This window comes from Pimephales promelas, chromosome 6, assembly GCF_988280905.1.
Source record: "Pimephales promelas chromosome 6, fPimPro1.hap1.1, whole genome shotgun sequence".
In the NCBI taxonomy this organism is placed as follows: Eukaryota; Metazoa; Chordata; class Actinopteri; order Cypriniformes; family Leuciscidae; genus Pimephales; species Pimephales promelas.
In genome coordinates, this window is record NC_142774.1 from 21,223,104 (window position 1) to 21,249,636 (window position 26,533).

General features: G+C 43.7%; 1 protein-coding gene across 1 annotated transcript in view; it reads left to right on the plus strand.

Moving 5' to 3' along the window:
* Positions 1 to 26,533, plus strand: part of lonrf2 (LON peptidase N-terminal domain and ring finger 2) — a 208,105-nt gene that overhangs the window by 150,401 nt on the left and 31,171 nt on the right. Inside the window, exons 8-9 of the mRNA XM_089132253.1 lie at positions 21,310 to 21,431; positions 21,683 to 21,841. Of these exons, the coding sequence (XP_088988379.1) occupies positions 21,310 to 21,431; positions 21,683 to 21,841 (281 nt within the window). The remainder of the gene's footprint in view (positions 1 to 21,309; positions 21,432 to 21,682; positions 21,842 to 26,533) is intronic.

The following is a 26,533-nucleotide window of genomic DNA, read 5'->3' on the forward strand; positions in this document are numbered from 1 at the left end:
GCTCCAGAGCGACATCTTGTGCGAAATGGCGAGCAGCGGGAGGCACCTGCCCGTCCTTTCGGATCTGAGAAGCTCTACGGATCTTTCCCTTCGCGCCACTAAAGCTGCCGCACAAGCTCTGGGGAGATGCATGGCCGCCCTCTGTGTCGCCGAGAGACACTTATGGCTCACGCTTACCGACATGGGAGAGTCAGAACGCGCCGTGTTCCTCAACGCGCCTATTTCTCCTACCGGGCTCTTCGGATCTGCCGTCACGGGCATCGTTGACCGCTTCTCCGAGGTACAAAAAGCAACTCAGGCCATGAACTTGTTCCTGCCCCGCCGCTCGAGCTCTTCGACGGGCCGCTCTCACGAGCCGCCTGCCAGAACCCCACAGCAGCGCCCGCCTCAGCAAGCTCAGCAGCCCCAGCGTAGACAGGGCGGCCGCCCTCGCTCTCGCTCAGACAGCCGCCGCAGACAGCCTCCTCCCCGGGGGCCTCGACCCAAGATCGCCTGAAGCCCGATCAACAGAAGTCTGCCTAGCACAGCTGAGAAAAAGACGGTTTTCTCCCGCTGCGGCCGGACCGCCGTCAAAGCTTCGCCCACTGTTAGTCCCCGTCTCACCGCTGACTGCAGTAGTGTTTACCGCCACAAACAAGCCGGTTTCCCTGCCCGCTTGCGAGCGACTAAAAGCCGTTTTCACGGCTACCCAGAAAGTTCACAAAAAGAGCATAAAAGCCTCAAGTGTAAAAAATGTGCCCACAAGCATGTGCTCACGTACACACACAAGCACTTTATGCCCAGGGTCTCTCACAGAGCCCATTCTCACGGAGCGTGCACTATCCGCTCCAGTAGCAGAGAACATAAGCACGCCCACGAGCCCGTGCGCGTGTCCCCCCTCTGCCCGCTCTGTCACACGGCCCATAAACTCCTCTCTGAGTGTAAGTCCCGTTGCCATCCACATTATAAGCGTGCCCACACCCAGTGTCCAGCCCGCTATGTGCAGCAATCAGGGCGAAATCGCCATTCAACCACTAGCCGCATGCTACGAAGCGTGGGATAAACCCTCATCACAGGCCATTCCTACGTTTCGCCTTCGAGGGCCAAGTTTACCAGTATGCCGTTCTCCCGTTCGGCCTATCCTTAGCACCCCGTACGTTCACGAAGTGCATGGATACAGCGCTCGCCCCCCTGCGAAGTCAGGGGCTGCGCATACTGAATTATCTGGACGACTGGCTGATTCTAGCAGATTCCCAGACGGAGCTGCTGTCGCACCGCACAGTTCTCCTCAACCATCTGGAAGCGCTGGGACTCTCTGTCAACTGGACAAAGAGCTCTCTCCAGCCCAGTCAAACTATTTCGTTCCTTGGAATAGATTTGAACTCTATCACTATGACGGCTCGCTTATCCACACAGCGCGCGCGCCGTGTTCAGCGCCTAGCCGCCTCGTTTCAGATGGGTACCCATACATCCCTGAAATCGCTTCAGAGGATGCTGGGTCATATGGCTTCAGCCTCCGCTGTGCTACAGCTGGGTCTTCTGCACATGCGCCCCCTTCAACTCTGGTTAAAGAGCCGCGTATCCCACCACGAGTGGATGACGGGCCGCCAGATGATCAAGATTACTCAGACATGTATCACTGCACTGCAGCCATGGTCAGTAAGCGAGTGGTTTCAGAGAGGCGTTACCATGGGGACTTTTTCTCGCCGGAAAGTTATCTCGACAGACGCATCCAACTCGGGTTGGGGAGCGGTTTGCGAGGGCTCACCGGCCGCCGGCCAGTGGTCGAGCCACGAGAGTTCCCTACACATAAACTGTCTGGAAATGATCGCGGTCGAGAACGCGCTGCTGTGTTTCCTCCCGCGCATACACGGTCACCACGTCCTGATTCGCTCCGACAATATGGCCGTGGTATCATACATCAACCGTCAGGGCGGCGTCAGATCCAAGAGTCTCTTTCATCTGACACGCCGCATCCTATTGTGGTCCCAGAGTCACCTGCTCTCGCTCAGAGCGAAGCACGTACCGGGCCATCTGAACGACGGTCCAGACAGGCTGTCCAGGAACCTGGTCTCCCCCGGAGAATGGTCCCTGCACTCTCAAACAGTCCATACGCTGTGGCGCCTATTCGGCAGAGCGGAGATAGATCTTTTCGCGTCAGAAGAGAACGCTCACTGCCCAATATTCTTTTCAAAGAGCGAGGACGCGCTAGCCCAGGATTGGCCCCGCCGCCCGCTCTATGCTTTTCCCCCGATTTCTCTGCTACCGCAGGTCATTCAGAGAATCAGGGACTCACGCCACTCGGTGCTCCTCATAGCCCCGCGCTGGGAGAATCAGATTTGGTTCCCGGAGCTAACGCGGCTGTCACAGACAGCCCCGTGGCCCATTCCAATCAGAGCAGATCTCCTCACTCAAGCCCGCGGCTCGATCTGGCATCCCCATCCACAGCGCTGGGCGCTTCATGCATGGGTGACCAACGACTACGCGTCGAATTGCCAGAAGGGGTTTTGAACACGATCAAACATGCCAGAGCGGATTCTACCAGAAAGCTCTATGCTGCAAAATGGTCTGTGTTCTCCAAATGGTGCACCGACAAAAATTTGGACCCACGGACGTGCGAGGTTTCGTCTTTGCTAGTGTTCCTTCAGGAGATGCTGGATAAGGGCAGGTCCCCATCCACTCTTAAGGTTTACGTGGCAGCCGTCGCGGCGTTCGTTGAATCCCGGCGCGCCCAGTCTCTGGGCAAAGACGAGCTAATCATCCGCTTCCTCAGGGGAGCCAGAAGGATGAACCCCCCTCGCCCCCCTATGGTGCCGGTCTGGGATCTTTCTATAGTTCTAGAAGCTCTGAAAGCCCTACCGTTTGAACCACTTGAGTCCGTGGAGCTAAAATACCTCTCGTTAAAAACCGTTCTTCTGACGGCTCTCGCCTCAGTAAAACGTGTGGGGGACATTCACGCGCTGTCTTCGAGCGCCGCGTGCCTAGAGTTTGGACCGAATGACTCCATAGTCATTCTAAAGCCTAGACACGGTTATGTTCCAAAAGCGATTGGTACCCCTTTCAGAGCGCAAGTGATCTCTCTATCGGCGCTGCCTGCATCCGATAGCGAACGTGACGCTGACCGCCTCTGCCCGGTTCGGGCTATCAGAGTGTACACTACACGCGTTGCCGCGTTCAGACGCTCGGAGCAGCTGTTTGTGTCGTTCGGTGGCCGCACCAAGGGACTAGCCGCCTCGAAACAGACCCTATTCAGGTGGATAGTAGACGCGATTGCCTCTGCTTATGCCGCTAAAGACCTGCCTTGCCCTCTGGGCATCAGGGCTCATTCCACCAGAGGCATGGCCTCATCGTGGGCATGGTCCTGCGGGATTTCCATTCACGACATTTGTGTGGCTGCGGGATGGGCCTCCCCCTCCACTTTTGTCAGATTTTATAACTTGGAAGTTCCAGCCTTACAGGCTAAAATTTTGGCGGTCTAGTACTCACAGCCCTCCTATAGAAGCCGCACTATCGGGAGTTCCATCACAACCGGCTCACCCCTTGTGTTCCCCTATGTGCTTATGCTTTAGCCTACACATCACGGCCCGCTTAGCCGGCCGCCTTTGGGCGTTTTTGCACTAGATGATAACGGCCGCTATGCTGGCTGCCGTATTATCTTCATCCACTTATAGATTCCCCCGGTTTTTTCCCCCTGGGATGCTTAGTGGTTACTTAGCGCGCACGGCGTTGACCAGGTGTTCCCGTAGCGTAAGCTAGCTTACGCAATACGAGAGAACCTCTCGTAAGAGAACGAATCGGTTACCTAACGTAACCTCGGTTCTCTCTAGATGAGGGAACGAGTATTGCGTTCCCGGCCGTGCTTGCGCCACTAGCGTTTCGCTTCATGCTACAGAATCAACGAACGAGCTGGGAGAGCGACCTTTATACACTGTAGCCACGCCCCTTTTGGCGGGCTGTGACGCAGTAAGCGAGCGCCGTCCGCTCATTGGCCGCGGACTCAGCGCCGCTCTCTCATAGGTTCGTGCATTCTCTCTGAGCGAACCAATGAGCCGCTAGCTAGCCCGCTCATGGTCTGCCTCAGAAGAGACTGCGTTGACAATGATTACAAAATTATGGAATAATTTTTTGGCTTCAACTTCTCAGCAAAGATGAATCTTTCCCGTAGCGTAAGCTAGCTTACGCAATACTCGTTCCCTCATCTAGAGAGAACCGAGGTTACGTTAGGTAACCGATTCGTTTTGTGAGTAGTTTTTTGGACCAATAAGTAATACCTCCGTTTTATCTGAATTTAATAGCAGGAAATTCCGCGTCATCCAGCATTTTATATCTTTGAGACACTCTGTCATTTTAGATGAGTTAGTGTTTTCATCTGGTCGCGATGAAATATATAATTGAGTGTCGTCAGCGTAACAGTGGAAATTAATTCCATGTTTTCTTATAATATTACCAAGTGGCAGCATATATATTGAGAATAGCAGAGGGCCTAAAACCGATCCTTGCGGTACTCCATAGTCTACAGACGTTATCTTTGATTTTTCCCCATTTAAACAGACAAAATGATAACGGTCTGATAGGTACGATCTAAACCAGCTTAATGCCTGTCCCTGAACACCAGTGTAGTTTTGTAGTCGATCCAAGAGTATTGTTACGGAACAGACTCCAGAGTACACAGGTGAATTGATGATAACCAGCTTTATTGGTATAACAGTAGATAAGTCACAGAGGGAATGGATGACAGTGTTGGATGGCGGATGATGGATATACCAATCGACTGTCCTTACTGGTGATGAGGAATAATGGTGTAGGTAAAAGAAGGATCTCTGATGCTTTAGTAGAGGAACGGAGAGATCGCTGGAGATCGTACGGAGATCACAGGAGCTTGGAGTGATGAATGGAGTAATCGCTGGAGATCAGGGATATCGCTGGAGATAATGGAGAGAACGCTGGATAGCAGGTAAGATAGCAACGAAGTGAGTCTGAACATCTACAAACGAGACCAGACAAAGTGACTGTGGCTGACGAGTGCTTAAATACATCCTGTGAAGAGTGTCTGATGTCGTGCAGGTGTGTGAATAATTAATACTCAGGTGAAGGTGATCTCTGTGATGATGTGGTGATGGAACCTGGCTGATCTCTGACAGTACCCCCCCCTCCACGGCCCGCTCCTGAGGGCCGTGGACCCCGACGTCGTGGTGGTCGACCTCTTCCTCGGGGTGCTGGGCGGTCTGGGTGAGTCTCGTGGAAAGTGGTGAGGAGGGTCGGATCTAGTATATCCTCCCTGGGTGTCCATGAACGTTCCTCAGGTCCATAGCCTTCCCAGTCCACTAAATACTCTAGACGACCGCCACGACGTCGGGAGTCCAAAATTTCCTTGACAGTGTAGACTGTTCCATCCTCAAGTACCAATGGCAGGGGGGGTTCTTCCACAGGTTCAGGTTCTGTTGAGGGAATAGGAACAGGTGAGTAATAGGGCTTGAGAAGTGATACATGAAAGGTAGGATGAATTCTGTAGTGTGGGGGTAACTGTAGTTGGTAAGAAACTGGATTAATTTGCCGTGTGATGATGAAGGGACCAATGTATCTGGGACTCAGCTTCTTGCAAGGCAGGCGTAGCTTGATATCCCTTGTAGAGAGCCATACCTTCTGTCCAGGCTGGTAAGTGGGTGGTTCAGCTCTTCGGGTGTCTGCCTGGACCCTTTGTCTGCGCACCGCCCTCTGGATTTGATGATGGGCGTCGTCCCAGACTCTCTCACTCTCTCGGAACCAATAGTCAACGGACGGAACATCAGAGGGTTCTCCTGACCACGGAAACAATGGAGGCTGGTAACCAAGTACGCACTGGAAGGGAGTGAGACCAGTAACAGGCTGACGTAGTGAGTTCTGTGCGTACTCGGCCCAGCCTAAGAATTGGTGCCAGGAGTTCTGATGACCATGACAGAAGGTTCTCAGGAAGCGTCCAATTTCCTGAATCTTTCTCTCCGTTTGCCCATTGGTCTGAGGATGGTAACCTGACGACAAGCTAACGGCCACCCCCAGGAGTTTGAAGAAAGCTTTCCAAACCTGGGAGATGAACTGCGGCCCTCTGTCTGAAACAATATCCTCTGGAATTCCGTAATATCGGAACACGTGGTTGAACAGCAATTCGGCTGTTTCCAGGGCAGTAGGAAGTCCTCTTAATGGGATGAGACGGCAGGACTTGGAAAAGCGATCAACAATTACAAAGATGCAGGTATTACCTTCTGAGGGTGGTAGGTCAGTAGCGAAATCAACTCCTAGATGTGACCAGGGGCGTCGGGGAATGGGCAATGGAAGGAGCTTGCCGGATGGAAGATGACGTGGGTTTTTGGTGATAGCACAGTCTGAGCATCCCTGGACGAATCTTCTCACATCCCTTGCCATGTTGGGCCACCAGAAGCGATCTTGTAGCAGTGAGAGGGTGCGATTTGCCCCAGGATGACCAGTGCCCACGGACGAATGTGCAGAGTGTATAAGGTTATTGCGTTGTGACCGAGGAACAAAGATGTGATTGGGTGGACATCCTGGCGGAGATGGGTTAGAGACACTGGAGGAGGTGATCTGTTGATGTAGAGACCATTTAATGGGACTCAGAAGAATCTTTTGGGGCAAGATGGGTTCAGGATCCTCTGTGTTTTCCTCGGGATTGTAGAGACGAGATAAAGCATCTGCTTTGAGGTTCTTTGTACCAGGACGATATGACATGTCAAAGTTAAAACGAGTGAAGAACAAAGCCCATCTCGCCTGCCGGCGATTAAAACGTTTGGCCTATCGGAGATATTGAAGATTTTTATGATCAGTGAGAACTGTGAATCGTTCCTTGGCCCCCTCTAACCAGTGTCTCCATTCTTCCAGAGCAAGCTTGATGGCTAGTAGTTCTCTATTGCCAATGTCGTAATTCATCTCCGCTGGGGAAAGTTTCTTTGAGAAGTAAGCGCATGGATGAAGACGGGCCGGGTTTCCCTGCTGCTGTGAGAGCACCGCTCCCACCCCTGTAGTAGAGGCATCTACCTCTACGATGAAAGGCTTGGTAGGATCTGGATGGGTAAGGAGTGGTGCTTGTGTGAAGGAGTCCTTTAAGCTTTGGAAAGCTAAGGTGGCTGCAGGTGTCCAAGACAGAGACTTGGGTTTCTTTCGGAGCAGGTTTGTTAGGGGTGACGTGATGGTACTGTAGTTGGTGATAAATCGGCGGTAGAAGTTAGAAAATCCCAGAAAGCGTTGTAACTCCTTGATGGTGGTAGGTGTTGGCCAGTCCCGGACTGCATTTACCTTCTCCTCGTCCATCTGAATACCATGCTTACTAATCCAGTAACCGAGAAACTTTACGGATGGTTGATGGAAAGTACATTTCTCAGCTTTGAGGAAGAGCTGGTGTTTTCGGAGACGTTGGAGGACCTCCGCAACGTGATGGCAATGTTCGGCCAGGCTCCGGGAGTATATCAGAATATCATCTATGTAAACGATAACGGAGTGATGAAGGAAATCTCGGAGCACCTCGTGCATGAAATCCTGGAATACGGAGGGGGCGTTTACTAAACCATACGGCATGACCAAGTACTCATAGTGGCCAGTAGGTGTCACGAAGGCGGTCTTCCACTCGTCTCCCTCACGTATCCGGACGAGGTTATAAGCGCTGCGGAGGTCCAATTTAGTAAACACGGTGGCCCCACGAAGTTGCTCAAGAGCTGTTGGAACCAGAGGAAGTGGGTACCTGAACTTGACAGTGATGTTATTGAGTGCTCTGTAATCTATGCAGGGCCGTAAGCCTCCGTCCTTCTTAGCTACAAAGAAAAAACTAGACGCAGCAGGGGAAGTGGAAGGTCGGATGTAGCCTTGTTGGAGTGCTTCTGCAATGTATTCTTCCATAGCCTTCTGTTCCGGAAGAGAGAGTGGATAGATTTTACCGTGGGGCACTGGTTCATCTGGCAGGAGATCTATGGCGCAATCCCACGGTCGGTGTGGTGGTAGAGATGAAGCTTTTCTAGGACAGAAGACATCGCTGAAGTGAGCATAACAGGTAGGAATTTCAAGAGACTGTTTCTCTACTGGACTCTCGATGGATGTGGAGTGGACGGAGAGAGGAGTGACGGGTCGAGGCAGACACGTAAAACAGTTATCACCCCACTTCAGGATTTCTCCGGTGGTCCAGGAAAGTGATGGATTGTGTTGTACCAGCCATGGAAGTCCCAGAACGATATCAACAGTGGAGTTCTCCAGAACCAGGAGAGAAATGGATTCGCTGTGCAGGAGTCCAACCTGTAATTGGAGGGGTCCTATGGTGTAACGTACATTATTTTTGTTGAGTGGCTTACCGATTATTGATTGAACCTGGTATTGGACCGGATTGCGCCTCTTCGGGAGGTTGAGCTGGCGGCAGAGGGAGCCGGAGATGAAGTTGCCAGCTGACCCGGAGTCGAGAAGGGCGTAGACTGGAATCGAGAGATGGGAAGTAGAAATGGTTACTTGAGTAGTAAGCGGTTTCATACTGCTGGGGAAGCTCTGGATTACACTCACCCATGGACGTGGTGGACGAATGGGGCAGACGGAAATGAGGTGTCCTGCATCGCCACAATACAAACAGAGACCCTGGGTCATCCTCCTCTGTCGCTCAGAACGTGAAAGACGGGTACTGTCAACTTGCATGGGAACTAGTTCTTGAGAACTGGTTAGTTCGGGTTGACGAGATGGAAGAGGTGAAAACTGACTCTGCATATCTCCTAGGCATGGTTGCATACGACGATCGGTGCGGATGGCGAGATGCATGAACCTTTCCAGACCAATGGCGTCGTCGTAGGCGGCGAGATGTAGTCGTAGCCCTGGATTTAAACCTTGCCGATAGGTAGTAAGGAGCGAACGCTCGTTCCACCCACTGGCTGTTGCTAGGGTTCGAAACTTAAGAGTGTAATCGGAGACTGAATCAGCATTTTATTTGAGATGATATAATTTCTCACCCGTGGTTGAATCACCATCTGGAATTCCGAAGACCTCTCGGAAATGATCAATAAAGTTGTTGAATGTACGTGTGACTGCAGTCTCTTGATTCCAGATAGTTTGAGCCCAATGCAGAGCTCGCCCCCTCAATAAGGAAATGACATACGCGATTTTCGCGCGTTCTGTGGGATAACGCGGAGACTGCATCTCCAAAGCCAGTGAGCACTGTAGTAGAAATCCCTCGCACTCCTCCGCCTGCCAGAGAAGGGCGCTGGAGTGGCTATGGGACTGACGGTGGCGTGTGGCGAAGAAGGATCGATGTCGGATGATGCGGTAGCGGCTGAAGACAGTGCATGTTTGAAGACGTCCACCAACTCTTCGAATGATTCAGGGGAACTCATATTACAGCTGTTCTTTTATAAAGGGTCTGGTCTTCTGTTACGGAACAGACTCCAGAGTACACAGGTGAATTGATGATAACCAGCTTTATTGGTATAACAGTAGATAAGTCACAGAGGGAATGGATGACAGTGCTGGATGGCGGATGATGGATATACCAATCGACTGTCCTTACTGGTGATGAGGAATAATGGTGTAGGTAATAGAAGGATCTCTGATGCTTTAGGAGAGGAACGGAGAGATCGCTGGAGATCGTACGGAGATCGCAGGAGCTTGGAGTGATGAATGGAGTAATCGCTGGAGATCAGGGATATCGCTGGAGATAATGGAGAGAACACTGGATAGCAGGTAAGATAGCCACGAAGTGGGTCTGAACATCTACAAACGAGACCAGACAAAGTGACTGTGGCTGACGAGTGCTTAAATACATCCTGTGAAGAGTGTCTGATGTCGTGCAGGTGCGTGAATAATTAATACTCAGGTGAAGGTGATCTCTGTGATGATGTGGTGATGGAACCTGGCTGATCTCTGACAAGTATTTTATGATATATAGTGTCGAACGCAGCGTTAAAGGAACACTCCGACTTTTTGGGACTTTAGCCTATTCACCTTACCCCCCAGAGTTAGATAAGTCCATACATACCTTTTTCATCTCCGTGCGTGCTATAAGTCTGTTTGACGCACCCACCGCTAGCCTAGCTTAGCACAAAGACTGGATGTGAATGGTTGCAGCTTTCATACTAATCCAAATGAGTGACAAAATAATGCAAACGTTTTCCTATTTACATGTTGTGGTTTGTATAGTCACAGAGTGTGCAAATATCAAGGCCATATGAGACACAGACATCTTTTGACCGTATAAATACTATATTTTCTGAAGGGGAAGCACTGCTACTTGGGCAGAGTGATAACAATCACCTGAGACGCACCGTGACGAGGAGCAGAGAGTTCGCTTCGCTCAGCGTTGGAATAAAGAGTCAGCAATTACTAACGTTAGATAGAAAAGCATAGTTTATCATGGGTGTTTGCTTTATTGTATGAGCTGTGACAATAAACAGGGGAGACCAGGTAATACAGTACCATGTTTCATTGATTTCCAACCAAAAACGCACCCAGATTTATAAATATCACATGAATAAATAATTATTATTACAGGAATCAATATATTTTAAATGCAATTTATTAGCAGAACCAAATGTATTCAACAGTAGCCTATATAATATACAGTATTGCATTACTATAGGATAGAATAAGGGGAAAGTAATAGCACAAATTGTTTTTGCACAATGAACTCACAGCCTATCGTACCCTTTTGCACGCTCAAGTTCGTTATTTCCATGGTTATTTCAAATTTAGGCTACTAGGCGCGCCGCGCGCAGGGTGCAAGTTCAACGCGGTGAACGCGCTCGTTTTTTTTTCCCAAGCGCGTCCGCACCGCATCAAGATAAAAACATATTCATACCCTAATCATATAATAGTCTCACTAACGTTACATTAGATCTGGCTAAAGGCACTGTTACAGTAGGTCATCTAAAAACATAACGGAACACTTACCTCAGCCGCAGGTGATCCACTTGTCCTGTCTGTGCTATCGATGGGATGGCCGTATCCTTCAGCACATTATGGTCCGTGTGGCAAATTCCATTTTTTCAAAATAGTCGTCCTCATTGAAATGTACCGAGCAAACATAATGTCCCTTGATAATCTTAGGTGTGTTTGGATAAATATCCAGAGTAAGTTAGCCATTTCTTCATCCAGTCAGCGATTTTAGTTGGAATTCTGTGAAACATGGTTACCTCCCCTGTTTACAGTCGCAGCTATTTACAATAGAGCGAAAACCCATGACTCTAAACTACGCTTTTACTATTTATAAATTGCTGACTCTATTACCCAAACACCGAGCGAACTCTCCGCTCCTCACCACGGCGTGTCTCCGGTGATGCGGTTATTACGCCGTCAAAGTAGCAGTGCTTCGCCTTCAGAGAATAGTTCCCAGGTTTTATACGGTTAAAAGATGTCTGTGTCTCATTTGACTTTGTTATTTGTACATTATGTGACTATACAAATCACAACATGTAAATAGGAAAACGTTTGCGTTATTTTGCCACTCATTTGGATCAGTATGAAAGCTGCAACCAGTCACATCGAGTCTTTGTGCTAAGCTAGGCTAGCGGTGGGTGCGTCAAACAGACTTATAGCACGCACGGAGATGAAAAAGGTATGTATGGACTTATCTAACTCTGGGGGGTAAGGTGAATAGGCTAAAGTCCCAAAAAGTCGGAGTGTTCCTTTAAGATCAAGTAGGACTAGTATTGAGATACAGCCTTGGTCAGAAGCTAAAAGTAAATCATTTGTAATTTTAACTAGCGCAGTTTCTGTACTATGATGCGGTCTGAATCCTGACTGGAATTTTTCATAGATATCATTTTCTTGCAAAAAAGAGCACAATTGAGCGGACACAACTTTTTCTAGTATTTTGGACATAAATGGAAGATTTGAAATGGGTCTGTAATTTGCCAAGTTATTTGTATCTAATTGCGGTTTCTTAATGAGAGGTTTTATTACTGCCAGCTTGAATATTTTTGGAACATGGCCTAAAGATAAAGACAAGTTAATAATATTGAGGAGAGGCTCTTCCACTACAGGTAATAGTTCTTTCAGTAGTTTAGTGGGTATTGGATCTAATAAACAAGTTGTTGGTTTAGAAGCAATGATAAGTTTATTTAGCTCCTCCTGTCCTGTCGTTGTAAAGCGGTGTAGTTGTTCTAGAGGGGCCATAATTGAAGCTGAATCATAAGACACCATAGAGGATTGTACATTTATAATTGTGTTTCGGATGCTTTCTATTTTCTCATTGAAGTAATTCATATAATCATTACTACTAAACTGTAACGGTATATTTTGCTCTGGTGATGTCTGTTTATTTGTTAGTCTAGCCACGGTGTTAAATAAAAACCTTGGATTATTTTGGTTATTTTCGATTAGTTTGCGGAGATGCTCAGCCCTGGCTGTTTTTAGTGTCTTTTTATAACGTGACATACTGTCTTTCCACGCGATTCTAAAGACCTCTAAATTAGTTTGTTTCCATTTACACTCTAAATTGCGAGTTTCTCTCTTGATAGCATGCGTAGCACTGTTGTACCATGGTGCTTTAGTTTTCTCTCTAACCTTTTTTAATCTAATTGGTGCAACAATATCTAATGTACTAGTAAAAATGGTGCTTAAGCTGCTAGTCATTTCCTCTAATTCATCTGTTTGTTTGGGTTCACTTAGCAGCTTAGATAGATCAGGTAAGCTATTTGAGAATCGATCTATAGTGGTTGGAAGGATTGTTCTGCCTGGTCTATAACGTGGCGCAACATGACATATTTCAGCAGTACATATTATGCAAGTCACCATGTAATGATCAGTGACATCATCGCTTTGCGGTATAATATCTATATCAGTTGGATCGGTTCCATATGATATAATTAAATCTAGTGTATGATTTAGACGGTGAGTGGGACCACTGACGTTTTGTTTGACCCCGAAGGAGTTTAATAAGTCTGTAAACGCAGCCCCTAAAGCATCATTTGTATTATCTACGTGTATGTTAAAATCTCCAGCAATTATTGCTTTATCGACATTCACCAATAGATTTGACAGAAAGTCTTTTAGGAATTCAGCATATGGCCCTGGAGGTCTATATACAGTAGCCAGGGCTAGAGATATGGATTTCCTTCTTACATCTAAGAGCGTAACATTTAGCACAAGTACTTCAAATGAATTAAACCTGTGACCTGTTTTCTGAGTAATATTAAAAATATCTTTATAGATTGTTGCAACACCGCCGCCACGACCGATCAGGCGAGGCTCATGTTTATAACAGTATCCTGCCGGAGTAGATTCGTTTAGACCGAAATACTCATTTGGTTTAAGCCAGGTTTCAGTAAGGCACAGAACATCAAAGTTATTATCTGTGACCATTTAATTTACAATAACCGCCTTAGGTGTGAGCGATCTAATGTTTAGAAGACCTAGCTTTAGAAATTGTTTTTGTTTACTGATATTTAGATTTTCTGGTTTGATTACAATAAGATTTTTGCTAGATCCTGCACTAGATTTATTATTTGGCTTCACTAAACGAGGAATAGACACAGTTCCTATATAATGTTCCACACTATGCATATTAGTTAAGTTTGGACCGCAAAGGCTGTGATTTGGACTTTGACTTACTAGTCATCTGGTGCATAACGTCTTGGAGATGTTGTCCGACAGCACAGCCGCTCCGATTCTGCTGGGATGGAGTCCATCTGCACGGTACATCCTGGGTCTCTCCCAAAACAAATGCCAATTATTTACAAAGAGCCGCTTCTGTTCATTACACAATGACATTAACCATTCATTTAATGCAAATAGTCTACTGAACCTTTCCTGTCCTTGTCTGTACGTGGGAAGCGGTCCAGACACGATGATCGCTGCTTTAGGCGCTGTGCCGCGTACTGTCTCGATCAGGCTCCTGTAGTCCTTCTTGAGAACCTCCGTCTGCCGCAGCCTGATGTCGTTCACTCCCGCGTGCAGCACAACAGCTCCGACACGCTCGTCACCATTCAAGATCTCGGGAACCTGTGCAGCGACATCAAGAACACGAGCACCAGGAAAGCAGTGAGTGCGCACCTTACCTTTCCCCGAAGTAGTAGCGCGGACATGACGGACCATGGATGTGCCGATGATCACGGCGTCGTCGCGTTCCGGCTCGCGAAGAGGGGAGAAGTGGTTCCGGGTGGAGATCTCGAAGACCGGGAGGGGCGGAGAGGCAGCTCTGGTCCTGGCTCGTGTCTTCCGCTGTGTGATCCATGGTCCATGTTGCTGTTTCGGTGCCGGAGTGAATGAAGCCCGAGATGATCGCGATGATCGCTGTGGCAACGCATCAAACTTTGAAATTATTTTAGGATGCTTTTGAGACTCTTAGCATGCTTGAAATTGCATGAAACTCAACAGACACATCACATTTTCAGCCAGTAGACGTGCAAAGTTTCAGAAACGGGCGTGGTGCAGGAACTAAATAGCGCCACCTTTTGACAAAAGTGGGGTTGTTATTTTTATCTACAGTTACAAAAATCGGTATATACATTGTACTCCTCAAGCCGGACAACTTCTAATTCATAGTCATTAGCTCGGACCAAGAGGAAGTCATATATTTTGGTTTGAATATGGTGAGCTTCTCTCTGAGCCTACGTCCCTGTATGGCAAGCCCCATTAACATTTAAAAGCTAAGTTTGCCTATCCGGAATTAACATTGTAGATATCAACAATGTGTTTCTGACTAGTCGTAATTGCATTTTGGATAGTTTGTATTGTCATTTAAGATATCTGTAACGTAATTGTGACTAGTCGAAACGACAGATAGAGTATGGCAAGCCGTTTTAACATTTAATCATTTTAACCTACTAGTCTCTATTTTCATGCTGCCATTGTAAAGAACGATACTTAACCCTAAAATAAACATAACCCTAAATCGCCATAAGGTGTCGCTAGGCGATCGTCTTAATGAACGAGTCATGGTTTCATTCGTTCAAAATGCTGAATCATTCAGTAATGAGAAAACGCATTGATTTGAGATTCGTGATGGTTTGCTGTGATCTTTGTCTAATAGCTGCTGAAACAGAAAAAAGTCACTATTGCATCTAAAATGTAAGTGATGTGTCTTGTGTGTGTGACTACATTTGTTGCAGTGATAAGAGTTGCACCCCTGTTAAAGTTTAAGGCCTTGTCTTTCTGGATATATATCTACTTTTTTTTTTTTTTACAAAATATGCATACAACCCATATATTTTAGATTTATTATTTGCTTTAAATTAAATTAAGATTGTATTTTTGGTAATTGAACCTGAAGGAATTTAAAATGAATGTGCTATATTTCAGATCATATATTTGTTTTTCTTAAAATTTGAACTAACCTTAACTTTATTCTCAGCTGAATTATAAATAATTTGTTTCTGTATAAAATAAAAACACATTTGATTTTTCTTTTTTAATCAATGTAGAATGTGTAACTGAAAAATAAACAGATTAGGGCTCTGTTCGAGGACAAGAAATTAAAACCAATGTGACATGATGAATGTCCTAAAGATGGCAGAGAGAGAGAGAGAGAGATTGAGAGAGAGAGATTTTGGTTGCTTGACAGTTGTAGGTTGCAGTTTGACGAGAGTTTATAGTTTGACACAAGCACAATGTTGTGTTATATTGCAAGTGTACACAAATATATATATATATATATATATTAGGGGTGGCACGGTACATGAAAAAACACCCGAACCGTTCGGTTCGCTTGTCTCGGTTCGGAGCATGTGTGCGTCTCACGGTTCGACGCATGCGCAATGTAACCTCGTGCCCGTATGTGACGTGTGTTTTCTTTTCGCGCGACATAAGCTTGTTCGACTTGGACCGGCGCTGTACAGAGCGATCGGTGAATAACATCAAACTAGCGCGAGTCGGCTCCGTATGCATTCATCACTTTCGCGGTATTTGATGTCATTACCGATCGCTCTGTGCAGCGCCGGTTCAAGTTAGTAAACAAGCCAGTAAAAGTGGAGTATGGAGCGCTGCAGGAAATGGCAAGTGGGAGAGATGAGGGAGTTGGAGGATGCGCCAGCGTCCTATAAGTCTATAAGTCCGGTGTTTTCATAACATTTTTGATTTGATGTTATGGTATTTTAATATAACGTTACAGTGGCACTTTATGTTTAGATAAGAGCTTCAGTCAAATGTTTCCAAATCCTGCACTTTAATTTAAACTGAAAAAAAGGTACCCTCACTTTTTGGGAATAGAAGCATTGTTGATACTGTTTTTTGTGTTGAGGTTGAACTTTTCACTTTATGTTTATGGCCTTTGCTATTTCTATAGCCTAATTATAGGCAATGAGGTTTCATGTATATTGACTTATTCATAAAAGACAGTGTAGTTCCTCTTTTTTTCTTTTAAAAGATAGAATTTTTGTAAGAGCTACAAAAGTTGTCAGTTCATAAATGCAAGTTAATTTCTTTGTGTAAATAAGATTTGTGTGATAAAAATGCACAAGTTCTTGTAGACATAGTGATACACATTCTCCTTTTTTTTTTTGCCAAATAAACGAAAAGCATGTCAATTTCTTCTCTCTTGCTGTATCAAAATCTCACCTAGCTTTCCTCTGAGATAGTCCCAAAATGTGCTTAAAGTCAAAGAGTCAAATTCAGTTTGTGCATGATTGCATGAATATCATTTTTTTATACTGTATCCTAAAGTGTGGATAATTAAGCTATATATCACATGCTGAAGTACATTTCTGGAGTGTTAAAGATTAAAAGAAAAAAATAACAAGAACCGTACAGAACCGAAAACCGTGACACTAAAACCGTGATACAAACCGAACCGTCGGTTTCGTGAACCGTGCCACCCCTAATATATATATATATTCCAGTTTGAATAATTTCCTGTATGAACAAAAGGACAGAGTACAGTATGTTTTTATGTCTCCATTGTTCAATCACGCCTCACACAACCAGACATTATTGTTCTAATCAGATCAGGCAAGTAATATCCTGTCTTGTCCCTTAAATATAAATAAAATATATATACAAGCTTTTTTATATATTTGTTATTTATATATATAGCTGCGAGCAGCGACGAAAGGGCCAAAGCCGGCGGCACCGCCACCCCGGTGCCTTTAAAAGGAACCGGGGTTGCGGTGCCACCGGCTTGGGCCCGTCATCGCTGCTCGCAGCTATATTTATTATTATTATTTTTCTTACAACTATTCGGGCACTTTTGGGGCCCTTAACATGCTCGAAAACTCTTGAAACTTTGCACATGGGCTAGAACTCGCGGCCACCAGAGCCGGGCTGAAGATGGTACCCAGGCGTGGCAGGGGGGCTTGACAGCGCCCCCTTGAATGGGGTCCGAAAACTTGGTCCATAAATCAAACACGCTTGCATGTAATAATATGAAACTCGGTACACATATAGATCTCATCGTTTCATATATACTTCATACTATAACTTTTTACCCCAGCCCAAACAGGAAGTCGGCTATTTAGGGTTCTTTGTAAAACACACGCAATGGAATTTGAAATACTCCTCCTAGAGCACTGATCCAAATTCGACAAAACTCGGTCAGCGTGAATTCAAGACATTGAGGATGAAAGCTTGTGTGGGGATTTTTGATATCTCGAACGGTTTGGCCGTGGCGAGGAAATGAAATTATGGCGAGAAACGTGAAACAGGAAGTGTGTTATAACTTCAGCATACATTAACTGATCTTGATGAAACGTCAGCAGTTTGTTCACTGTAAGAGGCCGATCACATGGATGTGACTTGTGAGTCAAAGTTATAGCGCCACCAACTAGGAAGTGTGTCACTTTCAAAATGCTTTGAAATCACCCTCTTATTTTTAACCGATTTGCTTCAAACTTCATCTGTATAATGTAAATACACGGCAGATGTAGACCTGTGAATGGATTCTTGATATCTTTGATACTGTTGCCGTGGCAATGCATCAAACTATAACATTCTTTTTTGATGCTTTTGGGACTCTTTGCATGCTTGAAATTGCTTGAAACTCGACAGATACCTCACATTTATTAGCCAGTAGACATGTGCAACTATGGCAAAAGATTAAAGTAATGTCAAAAAAGTAAACACTAAAAGCCTAATTTATTCTAAAAATGTAATTATACATCATTTGTTTCTAAATTAAATTATACAAATATCATAACTAAACCAATTTTTCCCTTTTTTCCATTTAAGAATTATGTTTACTTTCAAAAACAGCCAGAATAGTTGTAAAATTCAGAAAAAATAATAATAATAATCTGAGTCTTACGTAGCGCTATACTGCCCTCTTGTGTTTAATATCAGGTAGGCCTATTGTGTATATTCCCACCGGTTAATCAACGTGTGACTGCTGGGACTCTGGAACTTTTAAATAGCTTATTTAAAACCGAAAGTCAAAATACGGATGCCCGCACAAGACATTAATGGTGTGGAGTAGAGCAAGCATTTTAAATAAATTCTTATTAAGTAGGACTGAACTAAACAGAATGAATGTTCACTCTTTTGTGTTGGTTCCTCACTGGTGAATCATATGATTATTTCGTCATAATCTATGACAAAAATTCTATTAGAAACTATATTAGTGCTGCATAATACACATTGCTTTTTGTATTGTTGAAAAATACATTCATGAAAAACAAGATAACAAAAATCAAAAAGATCAATTATTTTAGATATAGCCCTGGCTACTATAAAATTGACCCATATTTTAAAACATGTTTTAAATGTATAGCACAGATGTTTAATGAGGCAGCAACATATAATTGATAGGACAGAACAAGAAAGACAGTTAATAATCGGTCATTGTGTTACTGCATTATGATATTAAAGGCTCCAATACAGTGCAGCACAAAGCGCTTATGTGCATCCCAAGCGGAGAATGATGTGCTTGAAGCCACATGGAGTTACAGCGCGTCAAGTCTGCATTGAAAAGTTCAAAGCACAAAGGAAATACATATTTATGGACAGTGTATTATACATTATCTGTCTATGCAATAGTTTATTGAGCCTTTTCTTTTAACGGTTTTAAATTTCAGTTACTGTGTGCGTGAAGAACAATTATAGTTCTCTGACTCTAGTGTTGTGATCTAACCGAAAGTGTCCGACACCTGGTAGAAAGTAACACGATTAAGATACTCATGCACAAATGCATGTGTTTTTCCTACTATGGTAAATTGCATAGGGATTTTGTATTGAACATAGCTCTGAATCACAGTGACATAGAGACAGGGGGGCGGGCTCATTTTACTCAGATGACCAATCAGTCTCTCAGGATCATTGTGAAGCTATTAAGTCACAGCCCTTGCAACCATTTTGAGCACCTTAGCAACAAGTTCCATAGACTTCCATTGAAAGAGATTAAAGGGATATTTCCGGATAGAAGTGTCATAGAAACGTGAGGGTGGTCTCGTTTGACTCAGGGTAGCAAACAGCCAATCATGAATCCCCTCAACAATTTCTGGCCATGCCTTAGCAACCATTATCGAGCACCTTAGCAACCAAATTCTAAAGAGGGATATTTTCATGAAATTCATAAAAGTTGATTTATATCATTCATAATGACAAGCAGCCATTGGAGATTCATCATTGGCAGCTGTCAAGCCACTTCCTAGCAACTATACATAGTACCCTAGCAACCATTAAGCAAGATTTATATATCTGCATCAGAACATCGTATAGAGATGGGGGTTGGCTCTTTTGACTCATGCTAGCAAACAGGACTTCCAACATGTTACAAATGCTAGCTGTGAATAGCTTCATGCTAACAGTGATTAGATAAGTGTTAAATCATGCCAAGAAAATGCTAAAAACTCCATTAGTAACCATATCACAACTACCAACCACCTAGTGACACCATAGCAACCACCCAGAATACCATAGCAACCACCCTGGCAACTGCCTAGAAAAGCTAATCATGTTAGCATCTAGCTAAAAACATGCAAGCAACATGTTAATCATGCTAGCATGATACTAGCAACATGCTAATCATGCTAGTCATACTAATCAAAGTACGAGGATGCATTGGCCCAAACCTGGCCCAGCCCCCCTCTTTATGCTTTCCCTCTGGTCTCTTTGTTACCACAGGTAATCAAGAAGATCAGGGAAATGCGCCACATGGTGCTCCTTATTGCCCCGTGATGGGAGAATCAAATCTGGTTCCCGGAACTGATGCAGCTGTTACACAAAGCCAATTGGCCGATTCCGGTGAGGAGAGATTTCCTCTCTCAAGCCCGTGGCTCAATCTGGCATCCCCATCCAGAGCGCTGGTCTCTGCAGGTATGGGTAATCAACAGATACTCGTTGTCCAGCAAGAAGGAGTGATGAACACGATCACGCAATTCAGAGCTCCCTTTACGAGGCGGCTTTACGCATTTAAAAGGTCAGTGTTCTCCAATTGGTGTGCTGATAGAGATCTGGACCCACAAATATGTGGGGTCCTGTGGTTGCTTGGCTTCCTTCAAGAGCTGCTGGATAAGGTCAGGTCCCCATCCACGCTTTAAGTATATGTGGCGGCCGTTGCAGCGTTCATTGAGTCGACGCGCGGTCAGTCAATAGGAAGAAACAAGCTCGTCATCTGCTTCCTTACAGGAGCCAGAAGGGATATGGGATTCCCATATGGGATCTTTCTTTGGTCCTAGAGGCACTGAAAGCTTTCCCCTTTGAACTAATGGACTCCATGGACCTAAAGTACCTCTCGTTCAAAGCCGTTTTTCTGACAGCTCTGTCATCAGTTAAATGCATAGGGAATTTACATGCGCTGTTAGCGCAGCATGTCTTGAGTTTGGGCCAAATGACTCAAGTCATCCTCAAGTGATCCTATAGTGATTATATAGCATCCTATAGTGAGGGCGATATTAACCATCTCTGCCCTATCAGGGCGCTGAGGGCCTACATTACGCTTCTTTCAGGTGTTCGGAGCAGCTCTTTGTTTCATTTGATGGGTGCACCAAGGGTCTCACCGCCTCAAAACAGAGCCTGTCCAGATGGATAGTGGAAGCTATCACATCTGCTTATAGGTGTAAAGGTCTGCAATGTCCCTTGGGCATCAGGGCGCATTCCACCAGAGGCGTGGCCTCGTCGTGGGCTTAGTCCAGCGGAATTTCCATTCAAGACATATGTGAGGCGACAAGTCACGCAATACTCGTTCCCTCTTCTAGAGAGAACCGAGGTTACGTATGTAACCGAGTATGTTATCACACACTTACAAATAATGAAGTTGTTTTAGCATTTAATAATTTTACTATACAGACCTGATCTGTATGAATAACATTTTATTTTCTCCTCAATGAAATGTTTTCACCCATTTCAGCATAAATGTATCATTGTTTTGTTTTAATTGACTTATTCAGTTTAGTGAGATTAGTCATTTAGGAGATACTTTCTTATCCAAAGTGCACATATCTTTCATTTCTACAGTATCTGGCCACTAGAGCGGACAACATAACTCTTCTAATAGAAGAAGTATTGCAGCGCTACTTTTATGACGAGTTGGCAGAAAGGCGAAAAGTACATGAAGAAGAGATGAAAGAACTGTCAAAGTAAGTTGGCTTTGGATATAGTGCTTTTCCTAACACTTTTCTGACCTTTGCTGTAACATGTCTACACACTCACTTTCACGCATTCACACCTAGGTTTTGACCACTTCTGAAAAGCTGTTATCTTTGTTATACCATGAACAATTAATGATTTATCACAAAGCTATTTGTTATCTATATTGTAATTGTTCTCCATTGCTTGCCAGGACATTGGTATCATCTATTTCGGGTATTGCACTTTCTTCTTGTTTCAGCTTGAACCAGGAAGTGCCCATCTTTGTTTGCACCATGGCATTTCCCACCATTCCCTGCCCACTGCATGTTTTTGAGCCTCGATACAGGCTAATGATACGCAGATCTATGGAAACGGGAACCAAACAGTTTGGCATGTGCATTGCTGATGAACTAAAAGGGTAAGAGGCCTTGCATAAAATTTTAAGTGTGGGTCTACATTTATTTACTGGTTAATAAAGGGAAATCTATTTGGTATGGTATTGCAATTCAAAAGGTGAATACATAAAGTAACTAGTAAGAGTTTGTTCACCTATTTTTCACCTTTCACCATGTGGTCGACCAATTAAAGGGTCATGAAATGCCCTATTTCAGAGCTGTCTAGTTCTCACCAGTTTGGAAAAAGGCGTGGTAAGTGGAGCGGAAGGTGAAGAAAGGAGACTTACACTCCTAAACCCTTTTCGGACAGGATTAGTTTAACTTGGAGAGGTCTTCTCAGTGATTGAAGTCCCGTCCAAATGTGCCATCTCAGCCCATAGTCTGTAATGCCATTTCATTACAGGGTAACACGTTATTTGAAGGGGTGTGCATAAGACTGACATGACACTGTCATAAACATGACATAACACCGGTCATGAACATGAAGTAGTCTTTATGAATGTTTATGACTGTTATCATTAAGTGTCATTCGGTAAATTATGACACTTTTAATGCAAAGTTGACATTGTTTAAAATGTCTTTGTTATGACAACTTGACATTAACAAAGACAAAAATGTATTTGTTATGACAACTTGACATTAACAAATACAAAAAATGTCTTTGTTATGACAACTTGACATTAAAGAGCACCTATTATGCCCCTTTTTACAAGATGTAATATTGGTCTCTGGTGTCCCTAGAATGTATTTGTGAAGTTTCAGCTCAAAATACCCCACAGTTAATTTATTATAACCATTTGAAAATGTCATTTTGGGGCCTGCTTAAAAATGAGCTGTTTCGGGGGGTATACGGCTTTAAATGCAGATGAGCTGCACATCCCCGCCCTGCCTTTGGATGAGGGTGTAACTTGATACCAATGGAAGTCGGTACTGAGAGACTGAAAGAGACCGCTGTTTTGAATGTCATTCAGTCCTTCCAGAAAAACGCTGAGTTTTTTTGTGATTGTTGCGGGCAAAAATCCTTGATTACGCGGCCCGTTTTCTTTAAAAATGCGATGAAATATGCGGGACGTTTATGCAATTTTATGCCATGAAATTGCGGGAACTTGCAAAAATTGCGGGAACTTGCAAAAATTGTGGGAACTTGCAAAAACTGCGGTTTGATGAAAAAGAGAAAAAAAGTGATTCCCCCAACACCCTGTTCTTACAAGGCTACTACCTTAATGTAAAGAGTCATTTCTTATTACTTCATTTGGTAAGCAAGCATACTACATCATAGAAAGTGCTGGGAATATTTAATTTCTCATCTTGTTTTATATTTAGGCCTATTGAATTTTGATATCAAGTTCTTGACATTTCTTTTACACATTTTCTGATAAGTATAACATCTGATAAGTAAAATTTGAGACAACAATAATTTGGGGAAAAAAAGAAAGAAAAAAAATAAAGATAGAGGGGATCACAGACATATATTAAATTCCTTTAGCAGAGATACAGATCTTTGGGCTTTTCGATTTTTTTTTTACATTTTACAGACTCAAAATACATTTTAAAGGCTGTTTTGAAATTAGCAAAGTTGGGTTTTGAGTTACTACACTTAGTTTGATGAATATGACATTTTCCTAATAATAGAAACAATTCGATAACATACATTTTTCTCAAAATCATATGAAGTAAGACAGATGACAAATTTAAGACAAGGTTGCAATTCATTTTAAAACCTAGAAAACCTAGATCTCATTCCAAAAGATTGAAGATTAGGATCATTCAAAGAATAAGTGCACAATAGACTCTCTTTCAAAATTACAAAAACAGCAATGTTTTATTTCAGACTGTAACGAGTGAAAATAAGGTGTGGCCCCTTTAAGAGCTGCGCGCTCCCTGTTGAACTGTGTGTGCCTCGAACACCCCATGTGTGCGGGTAATTTCTGTTTGATGCTTCTTCTTTTATCTTATGTTGTTTATTAAGTAACGATGTGACGGTAGAACATGTAACAGACAGTTATACGAGTTAGATTTGTGAGATGTCAATCGCCTCCGTGAGTCTGTCTGGCCTCTGCAATAACTTCAGCTGTGATTTATCCCGTCGCGTAATTGCGTCACTTCATAACGTTCCCATGGAAACGGGGGGAAATGGCTGCTCTTGTGTGAAGCAAACGCAACATTTTTCAACTTTCTGCTAAGATATGTGACTTTTTTTGCAACGAAAATGCGAGGAAAAATGAAATCATGCAAACCCCGCATATTTTGCACGGAAATCGGCAATTTATGCGGCGAAAGTGTGGCGTATTTGAAAAAATGTGGCCCCCGCAAAAATATGCGGACTTTGGCTGATTTTGCGTTGAATTCAGTGATCGCATAATCGTGTTTTTCTGGAGGGACTGGTCATTCAGCAAACGTTTGAATCGGAATATATAAATAGTACGAAGAGACTCCGGGAGAATAAACACAAATAAGAATGGACCAGTACGTCTCGGTATGGTTATTTGATACATTTATGTACTTATAGCGTTGTAATTCGTCTTTTCATTCGTCTTCATCATTCCCCTTTGAAATGATGGGCATGTGCAACACGCACACACAGACACACACACACACAAACACTAATGCTGGCGCAATTTTTCTGAAATTACATACACATACTGTGAAGTTTGCTACTACAAGCGAAATTACATTTATGTGAGGGACCTGTGGCGTCATGCTTACTTGTCATACAGGTGCTTCTGTGGCAAATGTAAGGAGATGGCTAACTTACAGAACAACAACATATATGCAGTTTTTAATACAATATCTTTAAATATATATAAACGTGTGGTTACACACTATACAAACAAGGTTTAAATTATATAGCCTACACAGACATCCTACGACGACAACAACTTTAGACGCATTTGTTGTTGAATTGGCTGACATTGACTGAAAAGACTATTTGCTCAAAAATCATAAAATGCACTTACTGTTACTGGAGGTGACGGTGGATCGCAAACAGTAGATGACGATCCACAGTTGAGGATTAACTGTTAAGCTACAACAACAGGATTAACCCACGAGTCTACGACAGAACATTTATGTTTCCAAGAGACATTACCGGCTGTCGTTGAAACAATGGAGGATGTACAGATCACCGAGGGCGGGGTCTATGCCACAACCACACTGTCAATCAAACTCCTTTCTCACTTTCTACGTCACAAAGAGCTGGATCTCAGAACAGCTCGTTCTGAGGCAGTGCATATGATTTATTGAGATCCACTGGGTGGATTTTTATCATTCTAGGGTGGTTTTGCTCACACACTGCCAACACACATTTATGTTCAAACACCATGTAAAAGTGAATTTTCCATAATAGGTACCCTTTAACCAAGACAAAAATGTCTTTGTTATGACAACTTGACATTAACCAAGAAATCATAACCTGTCACAAATATGTCATAACAGGTCTAATTATCAAACTTAAAGAAGTTATTTATCTTTGTGTTAACATTACCCTATCATATGTTATGGTTGGTTTTAACTTTGGTTGTCATGACACCAATATAAGTGTGACATGAATATTTTATTTGTCCTCAAGTAAAGTGGAACACATTGTACTAATTATAAAGGTGTCATTAAGGGTTATTGCACTGTCAAATGCTTTAACAACAGTGTCATTAATATTTCCCCTTACCTCAAGTAAAGTGGAACACGTTGGACTAGTTATGATTTCTTGGCTAATGTCAAGTTGTCATAACAAAGACATTTCTGTCTTTGTTAATGTCAAGTTTTCATAATCAAGACATTTCTGTCTTTGTTAATGTCAAGTTGTCATAATCAAGACATTTTTGTCTTGGTTAATGTCAAGTTGTCATAACAAAGACATTTTAAACAATGTCAACTTTGCATTAAAAGTGTCATAATTTACAGAATGACACTTAATGACAACAGTCATAAAGATTCATAAAGACTCCTTCATGCTCATGACAGGTGTTATGTCATGTTTGTGACAGTGTCATGTCAGTCTTATGCACACACCTTCAAATAAAGTGTTACCCATTAAGGACTATGGGCCCTAATTTAATGATCTAACCGCATGTCTAAAGCGCACTGCGCAAGTACAGTTAGGGCATGTTCGAATCCACTTTTGCTAATTTAACAGGAAAAATGGTCGGCGCCAGGCGCATGGTTTAAAAGGTTTGTTCCTATTCTCTTAACCCTCTGGGTTTTCGCGTTTTGCTCAATTTGCTCTTTTTTTTAGCAGCCAAATAGACTTAAAATACTCTGTCATTTATGGTCATACAGAAATTCAGACTGTTAAATGTCTACTTTTTATGTGTCCACTTACAAGCGAAACAAAACATTGTGCTTTTTTTTTCACAAGAAATAAAGAAACATTACAGGCTACAGGCTACAGGTTGTGCTTTCTGGCTCTCAGTCACCGTGAACTTTTTTTTGGAGCACGTCTTTAAACTTAAAGGTGCAATTTGTAATATTTCTGAGGATCTATTGACAGAAATGCAATATAAGATTCATAACTATGTGTTCAGTGGTGTATAAAGACCTTATTCAATGAACCGTTATATTTTTAGTACCTTAGGATGAGACATTTATATCTACATAACCGCGTCTATGAAAGGAACACTCCGACTTTTTGGGACACCACTGACAAGGGAAAAGTCACTACCCACAGTGTCTATGGCTAGCTTCTAGCTTTCTACGGCTTCTCTTTCAAGGTATGAACG